General features: G+C 37.2%; 1 protein-coding gene across 6 annotated transcripts in view; it reads left to right on the top strand.

Annotated features, from left to right (window-relative positions):
* PCBP3 (poly(rC) binding protein 3) overlaps positions 1-12,790 on the top strand; it is a 71,905-nt gene that overhangs the window by 52,396 nt on the left and 6,719 nt on the right. For 2 of the 6 annotated variants that reach the window (XM_058184848.1, XM_058184857.1), the window contains 4 exons: positions 3,456-3,521; positions 6,167-6,245; positions 7,187-7,246; positions 10,550-10,602. In XM_058184848.1, coding sequence (XP_058040831.1) covers positions 3,456-3,521; positions 6,167-6,245; positions 7,187-7,246; positions 10,550-10,602 — 258 coding nt within the window. The remainder of the gene's footprint in view (positions 1-3,455; positions 3,522-6,166; positions 6,246-7,186; positions 7,247-10,549; positions 10,603-12,790) is intronic. The other 4 variants (XM_058184875.1, XM_058184866.1, XM_058184896.1 and 1 more) reach the window with 4 other exon arrangements.

Raw genomic sequence — 12,790 nt, 5'->3', positions numbered from 1 at the left:
CTCCACGAGGGTCATCCAGGGATCGTTAGGATGAAGGGCCTAGCGAGAAGCTATGTGTGGTGGCCCTTAATGGACTCAGAAATTGCTGAAAGGGTAGGGAGATGCCAGGCCTGCCAGGAGTCCAGACCGCTACCCCCAACGGCCCCGGTTCGGGAATGGGAGAAACCCCAGGGCCCCTGGTCTAGAATACACATTGATTTTGCCGGCCCCTTTCACGGCCAAACCTTCCTGGTCGTAGTAGATGCCTACTCCAAATGGCTGGAAATCATTCTCATGAGATCCATGACAGCCGAGGCCGTGATCTCAGTCCTACGGCACCTATTTGTAACCCATGGGTTGCCCGACACGCTAGTTTCCGATAACGGCCCGCAATTCACGGCAACCCAATTTGAGGAGTACCTGGCAGAAGAGGGCATCCGACATGCCCTCTCGGCGCCTTTCCACCCTGCGACGAATGGCCTTGCAGAGCGTTCCGTCCGGAGCGCAAAAGAGGCATTGTCCAGACTGAAGCCAGGCGACTGGCAAACAAAAATCGATGTTTTCCTGGCCGTCCAACACAGAACCCCCTGTGTCACAACCGGCAGAAGCCCAGCCGAATTATTAATGGGCAGAAAGCTCAGGTGCCCCCTAGACCGGCTAAATCCAAACTATACGCCGGAGGGTTACAAGGGGGAAATAGGAAAAACAAGAGAAATGGACATAGGCGACCGAGTGTGGGCACACAACTATGGTGAAGGCCCAACCTGGATAGCAGGACAAATCCTAACCAGAACAGGTCCAAAGTCATACTTGGTGGAGTTAAAGGACGGCCGAGTATGGAGGCGCCACATAGACCAAATACGAAAACGAATAGCCGAACAATCTGAATCAATAGAAACGGGCCCTGACTACACAATGTTTGATTCCACAGCTGACTCAAACCCGGAGAACTCGCAGGACTTATCTGACATTCCGGAGGTCCAGCGACGCCCACAGGTTCCAGTAGAAAACAGCAGGGACGACTCTGCTAATAATCCAGGGCCGGATGGCCTAGAGAAGGAGCTGAAAGGAGCAAACAGCCCCTCCGGTCAGCTCGACCCACTCCCAGGGAATGTACTGCGCAGGTCCGAGAGAGTCAGGAGACGCCCAGTCTATTTGCGTGATTACGTTGAAAAATAATATGCAAATATCATGTAAATATGGGTAAAGTGTTTTCTGGGGGGAAGGAGTGTTATGTATCTTTAAATGGTTTTGGCGGGAAACAAGCACGTTGCTGATTGGTTAAAGCCGCCGGTTGAAATGTATATAAGGAGAGGTTTTTCCCCAGCCTGGTCGCTGGGTTCACCATATATTAAAGAGCTGTTGTCACTACCCTGGTCTCCAGCCTCGTTACTTCCCGAACTTAATAGTCTATTCAGGTAAAATAAAGCTGGTTTTCCATAACAGATCCTCTGAATGTATTCTGAGCTCAGTAGCACTGAATTCACTCCATTTCAGTAAAGCCTATTTTAGTTTGGCATCCCGGAAATCTTTCTGAATTGGCCAAACTGAGTTCAGTACATCTGACTAACTGAAGCATGTGTAAATACAAAGAGATGTTCAAGCAATATATATACTCACTAGAGCCAGTTTGGTCTGGTAGTTAAGACACCAGGCTACAAAGTGGGATATCATGAATTCAAGTCCTACCTTAGTCATGAAAACCAGCTGAGTGACAGTCACTGTCTCTCAGCCCAACCTACCACATAGAGTTGACGCTGTGGGGAAAACAGGAGAAGGAAGGTGGGTTGGATATTTTCGCTGCCTTGAGTTATTTGTAAAAAAAATAAAGGTGGGATACAAATAAAGAAATGAAATGAAATGAAATGAAATGCATATTTAAAACTTCTTTTGGGAGATGAGCAGTTCACTTTGGATCCAGAGAGGAACCATGTGTTATTTTTCCAAAGCTTCTGTTTTTTTAATGGATAATGGATAAATCACTAAATTATTGTAACATATTTATGTTTTGTGGAATTGGATGGAATTTAGAAACCCAGATACTTCTTCATAAAATTTTAGAAGTAGAAAAGGTTTGAAGTTCTGAGCATTTAAAAGGACAAGCCCTTCTCATCAGGAATTACTATGATAAACCTGCTCTTATAATTTCTGAAGGTCCAGAACACAGTATGATATGGTGAATAAACAACAATTTTAAGGTTTAAAAATTGTTTCATTGGGTCCCAAGTCCTAAAATTCTTGATGGAAAAATTAGATTACATTATAATAATGAACAGTGTGTAATGTAGTGCATGAGAATCTATAAACATGAATTTTAAAATGGAGGAGTTGTAAATTGGAAGTGATTGTCAGAATAGATTTCTGATTGCAATCTCTATGTGGAAAGGAATTCTACTTGCTGATACCAAATTTACAGGGGTTGAACATTGCGAAACAGGCATTTGAATTGCAGGTAACCAGAGGTCATGACTGTCTACTTCTCAGGTCCATGTAGTATTCAACATCTCACCTTCTGAAAATGCATAAAACACAGATGTTCTATTTCTCTCTCTTCCATCTGATTTTTTTTACCTTCTGTTAAATCCATCTGAAATATGGCCACTGCAACTGATGACAATAAAGTCACAATAAGTCAGTTTGATTGGTGAAGAAGGCTTTTCTGTTTGTCTGGTTTTAAGGGTCACTTGAAAGCGAGTTTGATTTAGTGATTAAAGCATCAGATTAGAAATTGTAAATTCTAGTCCTGCCTTAGACATGAAGTCAACTGGCTGATTTTGAGCTGGTTATTTTTTCTCAGCCCTAGGAAGGAGGCAAAGGCAAACCACTTCTGAAAAACGTTGCCAAGAAAACCTCAGGGACTGAGTAGGTAGTCTCTGAGAATTGAACATGACTGAACAGAAGAAAAAATAGGTCACTTAAGCCACTGAGTCCAACAGCCACTTAATTTAGAAATTCAAATTAATATATCCAAGACAGAAGACTACCTAGATTCCACTTTAAAATGTCCAATGAAGAAGTGACAATCAACTTCCTGGATAATTGGTTCCATTATCAAATACTCTTGTTGTTATTTTTTTTAAGTTCAGTCAGGATCTGCCATCTTGTTATGAAATCTATTGCTCTGTGGAACACAAGAGAACAGTGTGTGATCTCTCCTCAATTATCCTTTCTAAAGATAGATACAGATTAACAAAGTTAGAAGGGACTTTATAGGTCATCTAGTCCACCCCGCCCACCCAAGCAACGTCCAGCTTCTTCAATTTCTCTTTGTAGGCCTTAGTGTCTAGTCCCCTGATCCTCTCATTGACCTTTTTGGAGTCTGTTCAATTTCTCTGAATCCTTAATGTATGTTGCCCAGAAGTAAACTTAATATTTGAAGTGTAGATAATCAAATAGAATGGAGTGGGTTATTTCCTGTGATTTGGAAATTAAATATCTGTTGATGCAACCTAAAATTGCATTTGCCTTCTTTGCAGCCACATCACACTCTTGGCAATGAATTCAGTTTGCAATCAATTACTAATCCAAGATCTTTTTTGCAAGTAGGTATCCCACATCGTATATCTGTGTATGTGATTTTGTTTCCTAAATGAAGAGTTTGCACTTGTCTGTTAAATTTCACTCTGTTATTTTCAGATAATTTCTGCCATGTATCAAGATTTTTGAATTTTATTTCAGTTTTCTAGGATATTGGCTATCCCAGCCAAGTTTTATATCTGTAAATTAGATAAGGGTTTCTATATCTTTGCACTTAAACCATTAATGAAATCATTAGCAAAAAATAGAGGACAGAGAATTAATCCTTATGAACCCCATTTGATACCTCTCTCAAATTTGATGTGGACCCTTTGATTAACATTCTTTGAAGAAGTTTGAGTCACCTATGAACTGTCATACTTAGCTAAGTTGGCAATTTTAAGCTATGGTTAAGGTTAACAAACTTAGCTAGTTAACCAATTTAACTCCTTGCATGGTTAAGTTTAAGCCATGGCTGAGTTTGAGCCAACTATGAAATGTCATGCTATTCAGTTCATGCTTAACTAGATTAGCAGGTCATTGAATAATTAACCAATGCTTTGTTGAAGTCAAGATATACTGTGTCTGCAACATGCTCACAATCTATTAAGGAAGCTTCTTGTTCAAAACATGAGGTAAGATTAGTCTGGGGAAAATTTTCAAGTTCTTTAGCATCTGCTCTGGGATTTTCCTTCTTTTAGTGTCAGATTGAGTGGTCTATAGTCTGCTGGATTTTTTCTTTTGCCCATTTTAGTATACATGGACAATGTCTACTATTCTTCAGTCATCTGGTACTTTACCAGTTCCAATTTCTCAAATATAATGAAAAAAAATTCAGCTAGACCACCAACAACTTCATGACCATGATTTTCAAGCTTTAATCCTGCCTCTGCATCCGGTCCTATCAAATTTCCTGGTGGAACATATAGTTTCTTGTAGGAGAGGAAAAGGCTGAATCAAATTCATATTCATTAGGTGATGTCAAATTTGAGACAGTCCTTTAAAGAAAATATGAAGAACGTATTTTGTTGGCAAAAAAAAAAACCACAAGAAAGAAGCACTACTGAATCATCCATGGATTTGTTTCCTTTTAAAATTCCTACATATATCAGATCATGGCATTTGCAAAGCCAAATCTTCCCATCCTACCCACAGTGGGTTTGATCATAATTGTGTATTCCCTCCAATGTACACAATCATAACTAAAATCAGAAGGGCAGCTCTGTGTTACTTCCTGTCTCTGTTTACACTTCATACTAAAGTAAATTAACTATATTATGGCTTAATATGATGTGTGAACTTACTGTATTTCCAGCAAAGAAGTTCTATATCCCATCATTTTACTATAAATTAAAACCATAATTTGTTGATTAAGCCAGAAAGATTCTACAAACAATCTTCTGGTTAAGAATCAGTAACCAAATATTGGTTTGTTTTTCCTTACTTCTTTTTTCCAAAATTCCATGGTGCTCACAGTACACTAAAGAATATCCCATTTGTGATTAGGGATAGTAAAGGTTGCATAGAGAGAAATGAATGTCACACTTTTGAAGAACAGAACAATTTTATTTCAGAGTACTTCATATCGAAACTTAATTGTTTTAGATTCTACCCCCTCCCCCCATCTGTTAAGTTATTTCAAGACAACATAGGTTGTACAATGCCATTTGTTTCTCATGTTTTGCTTGCTTTCTTGGTTGACTAATAAAAGCTCTACTTTTCAAACTCCTTGTAACTTTCCTGTCTTCTTCAGCCTCTCAGATATTCTGGTTCCAATGCTTCATCTGACTGTTATAACACCAATGTCACATTTCCCTGCACCCTTTCACTCAGATATGCTGCAAGAGCAGGAGTTTGGGGTTTTGGTGTTTTGTTTTTTCTTTTCTGAAGTCAAAAGATCAGAACCTCATAGTTTAGTTGGCTGGTCTGGATAGTTTTAGGGGAACTTCCCACAGCCAATTACTATGCTGTAGTGAGTTTCTGTAATGTCATCAGAATTTAATTATCATCCTACTACTTCAGGCTGTTACACAGCATGGCTTTAAAAACAGATTTGGTTTCAAGTTATTTTGGTGTTTAAATAACAGTATAAATTTGGCATAAAATATATTGGAATTGCCTTCCTCTTTGTGAATGAGTTATTAGAAGTCTAATGCTAAAAGCATAAGAAGGGATGAACAGGATCTGAAATACATACCTATTTTGGCCAAAACACATACTGGACTTTTATAATTGGGTCATCTACCTAGTTATGAAACTTTCAATATTTTGAAGAAACGACCAATTCCAGGTTACAGCTCCAGAAGCACTGATAGTCTCTATGCAATAGAATCTCCTTGGGAGATGGTAATCTCACATCCATATATTATTCTACTTGGTTCAGGTTTTGTGATGATCACATACGTATGTACAATTTCCTCTGGAAAAACACAACACCAAAACTAGGCTGCTGTGTTTCAGATCCTGATTGAGCACATCTGCCAGAAATTTGACCAATTATAATTTCCCAGGCCAAGTCCTTCTATAAAACCTGTATGTTGCCATGATTCCACATGGCTTCCTGATTTCTTTCTTAAAAACATTACTATTATAATTTTGTTCTTGGTTTTCAGTGTGACTTGTATTCTATAACAATAACCTTCTTAGTTCTAATATCCCTCCTACCCCTCAGCAGTTGACCAAGCTCCACCAGTTGGCTATGCAGCAAACCCCCTTTACTCCCCTTGGACAGACCACCCCTGCTTTCCCTGGTACGTACCCAAAATCCCTTTACAGATTTCCTTCTCTTTTTACCTATGCAGTTCTCTCTTTTTCTAAGCTTGGTTTGTTAGATTAAAAGAAACAGGATGTATAATTTCAGTGGAAATATTAAGAGAGGAAAAGAGGCAGATGCTAGAGTTGAGAAAAGGTCAGGTCATATATTTGCAAGTTATGTGTTGCTATTATCTGCTCTAAGACACCTATGTCATAACAATCCTTTAATCGGGGGTAAGGATGCATTCTGCATTGAGAGGCAAAGATTAATTTCTCATGCTTGTCCCTGATCGTTTGTGATATTCTATAGTTATACTCAGTGGTGGGTTTCAAAAATTTTTGCTACCGGTTCTGTGGGTGTGGCTTGGTGGGCGTGGCATGGCTTGGTGGGCATGGCTTGGTGGCAGGAGAAGGATACTGCAAAATCCCCATTTCCTCCCAATCAGCTGAGACTCAGCAGGCAGAGAATAGATGGGGGTGGGGCCAGTCACAGGTGGCATTTACCGGTTCTCCGAACTACTCAAAATTTCCACTACTGGTTCTCCAGAACTGGTCAGAACCTGCTGAAACCCACCTCTGGTTATACTACTAGGAGTCAAAGATATATAGATGACTAATGAATGCTTAGCATTTGAACCACTGCTTTTATGGAAAAGTAAGAATAGACCAGCCTTTTAGCTCAACTAGATTTCTGAAAATCATTTCTGATAAACTCAGAAATGTTAGGAAAAGAATGTAGAAAACTAGGATGGCAGATATTATTTACATGTTACTAAACATATGTTTTAATAGCATTGCATTTGATTTGAATGAAAACATGCTTTTTCTGCCATTTTGTTCATCATATTTTGAGCTTCCTAGATGAAGTGACATTGCTTCTCTCCTTGAAGGCAAAAAAAAAAAAAAAAATTAAATGTATTTCTTCTTTGCTCTTCAGGAGAAAAGCTGCCCTTACATTCCTCCGAAGAAGCTCAAAATCTGATGGGCCAATCCTCAGGTAAAATAAATACAGGCAATACAGTCTTAGAATTCTTTTTGTCATTGCCACAGTGGTAAATAAAGCAGCTGTTCTGATTATATTGATGGGATAGTTTTACTGATGTTCAGGAGGCAAGACACAGCACAATAATAGTTATGACACTACAATAAGAAAATGGCAGCAGTTAAGACAACCTGGCCCTTTTTCAGAATAACTCTCCAGCAGAATGACACGTCACTGTTAAAATGGCTCCTCTTTAGACCTTAGCTCTTTCATCTTTATGTCTCTCTTCAGCTGTTGAAACTATTATTTCATCCCCAAATTTTGGCTTGGAGTAAACAGCATCCTTTCACTTTCCATTGCACTCCCCACATACTCCTTCTAAAGGAAACTGTGATTTAGCAGAAGCCATAACAAATTACAATTCCAAGTAAAACCATTGTGCTCATCCTTAGATCCTGGCTTTGATTCATAGAATGATTTTTGTATCTTTTGTAGCTGTATAAAAGACATTTACTAGATAGTATTAGAAAAGAATCAGTGAAGTAAAAATAATATCCATATTAAAAACATCGGCATAAAATATTTATTTTTAATGTACCAGTCTATAAAATCACTATTATATAAAATTATATAAAAGACTTAAAAATGAAAGACACTAATATTATTGTGCTATTATAAAAACACATTTACCATAGCATAGTGTGTGACGCCCCATTCTCTATCAATCTGATGATTCACATAATTTCTCCTGGAACTAGGAATATCTCTGAAAATAAATTCAGCCATCAATAAATAAATTTAAAATAAATTCAGATCCTCACATGTACCAGATCAGGCCATAAGACTCCATAAAATCCTTATCTTTACAGCTACAATTCTATACAGCTGCATATTTTATTGGCTTTGTTAAAAACTTTACAAATCAAATTTGTAAGTTTAATGGTTGCAGACTTCAATATTACTAAGCTTCATTTCTAAGTTTCAGCAGTCTGAACTAGTGTTTGGATGATTGCTTAGTGACTCTCTTCTCTCATATTCCTGCTTATTTCTTCCCAGGTAGTGGAAAGCAGACTATGGTTTCTCTCCCGTCCCTTTCTTTTTGGTTTTTGGTTAGTACTGTGTATTATGCTGAAAATTCTCAGCATCTAGCATGGAGTAACTTACCTTCAAACAATTCAGAAAGAGCTCAAAACTGGATTCCATTACTGGGTAGTATTACAAAAACAGATTCAGATTGATCCCAGCACAGTTCCATGGAAATAAATCTTATTAATATTAATGGAACATATTTCCAAATTTCTGTGCTTTCTCTGAGACGCAGTCTACAAACTATTTTATTTATTTATTTATTTATTATTTATTATTTAAATTTGTATACCGCCCTTCTCCCAAAGGACTCAGGGCGGTTCACAGCCAAGTAAAAAAAATACACAATACACTATAAATACAATTAAAATACAATTAAAAAACTTATTAAATTGGCCACAATTAAAATTTAGGACTAAAACCCATTAAAAAACCCACAAACTTAAAAACTAACCCAGTCCAGCGCAGATGAATAAGTAGGTTTTAAGCTCGCGGCGAAAGGTTCAGAGGTCCGGAAGTTGACGAAGTCAATGATAATGATAACTATCATTATCAACGCTTATAAATATTTAATATGAATATCAATGGAGATCATGAAGCTGGAATTATACCAAGTCTTCCCTAGCAACTCTTCATTAGCTGATCTGGAAAGTTTCATAACTACGGAATATTGCATAGACTATATATCTTACACATCCTCTGTTTTTTTTTAATAAGTTACACATTATAAGATGGTTCACATATTGTATTTGTGCATGTTATGAATTATTCATAACAAAGAGCTTGTTCATTTAGATTTTTTAAAAAAAATTACTGCATGTACCTACCTACACCCTGGAAATCTTGTGATTAATTCATATGTAGATTTTATGTAGATTTGTATCCTCAATCTATTCACATGGCTAAAATTGCATGCAAAGTTCTAACAAGAAGCAATTTAGGCACTGGAAGTTCACTATATAAATACAGATTTTTAAAAAATGATAACTTGTATCGGGTGATTAAGAATGTATTTTCAAATTTTTATGCACCGTCATAACAAAGTTTTTAGAATAGTGTTCACTCTTATACTTGGACAAACTACTGTCGTTCTGTGGCTCTTATTAAAAAGCAGAATTCCTGGTTGTCGGGATGGCTGCTTTTTATTAGATATTAGACAGTGAATTCTAGTCCCACCTTAGGCATGAAAACTTGGCTGTGAGACTTTATTAGTTATAAAGTAATAAAGGTGGGATTTTGCAAAAAAAAATTATAAATAAATATTACTTGGGTTTTGGGCATTTAACTATTTAGGCTACATTAACAAGTGATTAGGTCATTGCTTTCCATTCTGAAACATTTACTTTGCAACATGTTCCTGCGGGAATTATGTGGAATCATAAAGAATTAACTGTAGCAGTACAGTTCCAGTATTACCATACATTTTAAAAAACACAGTTTTAGAAAACAGATTATGATGTCTACAATTTATTGGCTGAAGTCCACATTTCTCTTTGGATCTCTGTAATTTTAGTACAAAGAATATTCATTCTATTGTAGATTTACTGCCTATAATAATTTGTTTTTGTATTTTGCAAAAATATATATAAATAATCCTTGCTATTAACTCTCAAGATCATAAGAAATTCCATTTCCCTACTGGCAAAATATGTCTGTCATTTTCATGCTATATAATTCAAAGTAATTTTGCTATAAAACTCCATTATTTCACCAGAGCTGGGTTTAAAATACAGTATTCCTCTTCCTTGAAGTGGCATCCATACACAATGAGCAACATAGAGAATATTAATTCATCCTGGGGGGGGATTTAAAATAACTACTGTATCATAGTTTGCCTCCTAAATAGCCACAAGTACTCCCTAATATTTCTAAGCAGCTGTATCTTTTATTTCATCAACCAATAGTGACATTTTGAGCACTGAAAACTGAAATTGCAGTATAGGCCAGCTTTATTCCAAAAGGCAAAAAAAATGAGGTGAGGATATCAGTATTCCAAGAACATAGTATCACTGCATTAGAATCTATTGAATTGTCATCTAGTGAAATATTACAGCAACTGCTTTCAGAGCTCATTTTTTTTTAATCTGTTATTTATTGAAACCTTCAACCTTCCTTATCCTTTGGCTCTAGTGCAGTCTGGAAATTCACAAGATCTGCTATTTTGGTGAAATGCCATCAAAAGTGCAATACTTTCTCCTCAAGCAATGACCATTTTCTCTTACATATGCTCAGGTTTGGATGCCAATCCCCCGGCCAGTACTCATGAACTCACCATTCCCAATGATGTGAGTATCGCATCTCATGTTCTGCTTATCATTTGATAAATGTATGCAGCCAACAATGACTTCTCATTGTGACATGGTGTCAAAAAAGCCTCTTCATTCACTTTGGGCATGCAATTTCATTTGTGGGTACATAAAGGTATTAAACTGAGAAATAAAACCAAGATTTTGGGAGGTCTGCTTTTGATAACTTTCTTGGTGCTTGGAAAATTTGCTTGGTTAGCATTCATGATAAACAGCAGCATTTTCTGCTTGAATCAAGGCCTCCAGTTTGAAAGATCTGCCCCTTTCAGCTGGATATCTAAAGCCTACCATGCTACCATATGAGAAGGGAATTGTTTTCATCATCCCAATCCTGATCTGTCCCATTATGGCCCTTCTTTTGTGATGGATGGATATGTTGTATGTTTGAGTACTCTTATATTAGAATAGTTCTTTTTCATTGGAATGGTGTTCATGTAAATGTCATAGTCCCACATTTCCGACACAACATGCAAAGCAACTTAAACCACTTGTTTAAAAAAGAAATCAAATATATTGTACTTCTTTTGGAATTACTAGTGAAGAAATTGTACTCTTATTAAGTTTTTTAAAAGCTCAATTGTGTTTGTTTGGTTGTTGTATTCCTGAACTGCCCATTTTTCTCAGGTAGAGAGTCTAGACAGTATATAACAAAGTATTAAAATATAAAAGCAATATATTAAGTTGAAAAACTTAGAGAGAGAGAAGGATGATAAAACTTTTTTAAAATTAATTCAAAGATAGAAGAAGGGTTCTCAGGGCATAGCCAACCCCATAGCTGCTCACTCCTTTGGACTCCCCATGCAAGGCTGCAGAGCCTATTTTAACTTCTTTTCAGAAAGCCATGAAAGTGGGGGAAGAATATTCCATTTGGCGGGAATATGGCCAAAGAAGGCTCTGTTCCTAGATCCCACAAGTTGGATTTTTTTAGCAGACTGAGTCTGCAACATATCTTCCCTGTCTGACTGAGTGGGACAAGCCAATGTTTTTATATGATAGAAATGAAAACAAAAAGTCTCCATTCTAAAGTATAATTTTTATTGTTTTAGAATGAATGGCTCTTTTCTATTTCTATGTAAAATGATTGTAAAAAAGATTCTATTAATTAATAATAAATCCAGTTGGTATTTCAATTGGTTTTAAAAGTTAAAACTTTTAATCATTGTAAACCATTGTTCCATTATCAGTAGCCAAAATAATGTACAAAATGAAATCATCTCTATGTTCTAAATTAGGGCATCTATATAGAGAAATGAAGATGGATATTATCAAATGTACAATAGAATTATAGATTCTAGGTTTAGCCTAGAATGATATGTATCGGAAGAAATAGACATGAAATGGCATGGGTATTTTCTTGCAGTGTTTAAATAACGTATTTTTCAGAGTATAAGACGCACTGGAGTATAAGACGCATCTTAGTTTTGGGGGAGGAAAATGTGGGGGGGGGATTCTGCCTACCGGGTAGTCATCTGGCTAGTCCCAGCACATTAGTTCACTCGCTGGTTTTGAGGTTGGGGCTGGTTGGGGCTGCTGGGGCTGATTGTTGGAGGGAGCAGCAATTAGAAAAACAGGCAAAGCACGAAGACTGCTTCGCTCACATTGGGGCTGAAAAACAGCTTCAAAAGCACAGTTGATCTTTGAAGGAAGCTCCAGTGACTAACGCAGGCAAAGCACAGAAGGGGTAAAATAAGGCAGAAGCTGTTCCGAGTAGCCATTTTGGGAATGGCATGGGGTTACATTCGAAGTATAAGATGCACCCAAATTTTCAGTCTCTTTTTAGGAAGGAAAAAAGTGCATCTTATACGTCGAAAAATATGGTAGCTTAATTTATCCTGCGTTAATCTATGAAATGAGCTGTCTTCTAGTCTTGCTTTAGGCATAAAGCCAGTAGCTATCAATATGGACAGGCAATTGGTTTGGAATGTGTGAAAAGATTAGCAATTTAAAGAAATAGCCATCCCTCACAATGTAAAAGCACTGATAGCACTATCACTTAGCACTTAAGACTTATATACCACTTCAGAGTGCTTTACAGCAGTCTCTAAGCAATTTACAGAATCAGCATGTTGCCCTCAACAATCTGGGTCCTCATTTTACCAATCTCGGAAGGATGGAAGGCTGAGTCAACCTTGAGCCCTGTCAGGATTGAACTTCAGGCTGTGGGCAA

Source organism: Ahaetulla prasina, chromosome 1, assembly GCF_028640845.1.
Source record: "Ahaetulla prasina isolate Xishuangbanna chromosome 1, ASM2864084v1, whole genome shotgun sequence".
NCBI lineage: Eukaryota > Metazoa > Chordata > Lepidosauria > Squamata > Colubridae > Ahaetulla > Ahaetulla prasina.
This window is presented reverse-complemented; position numbering and strand designations above follow the sequence as displayed.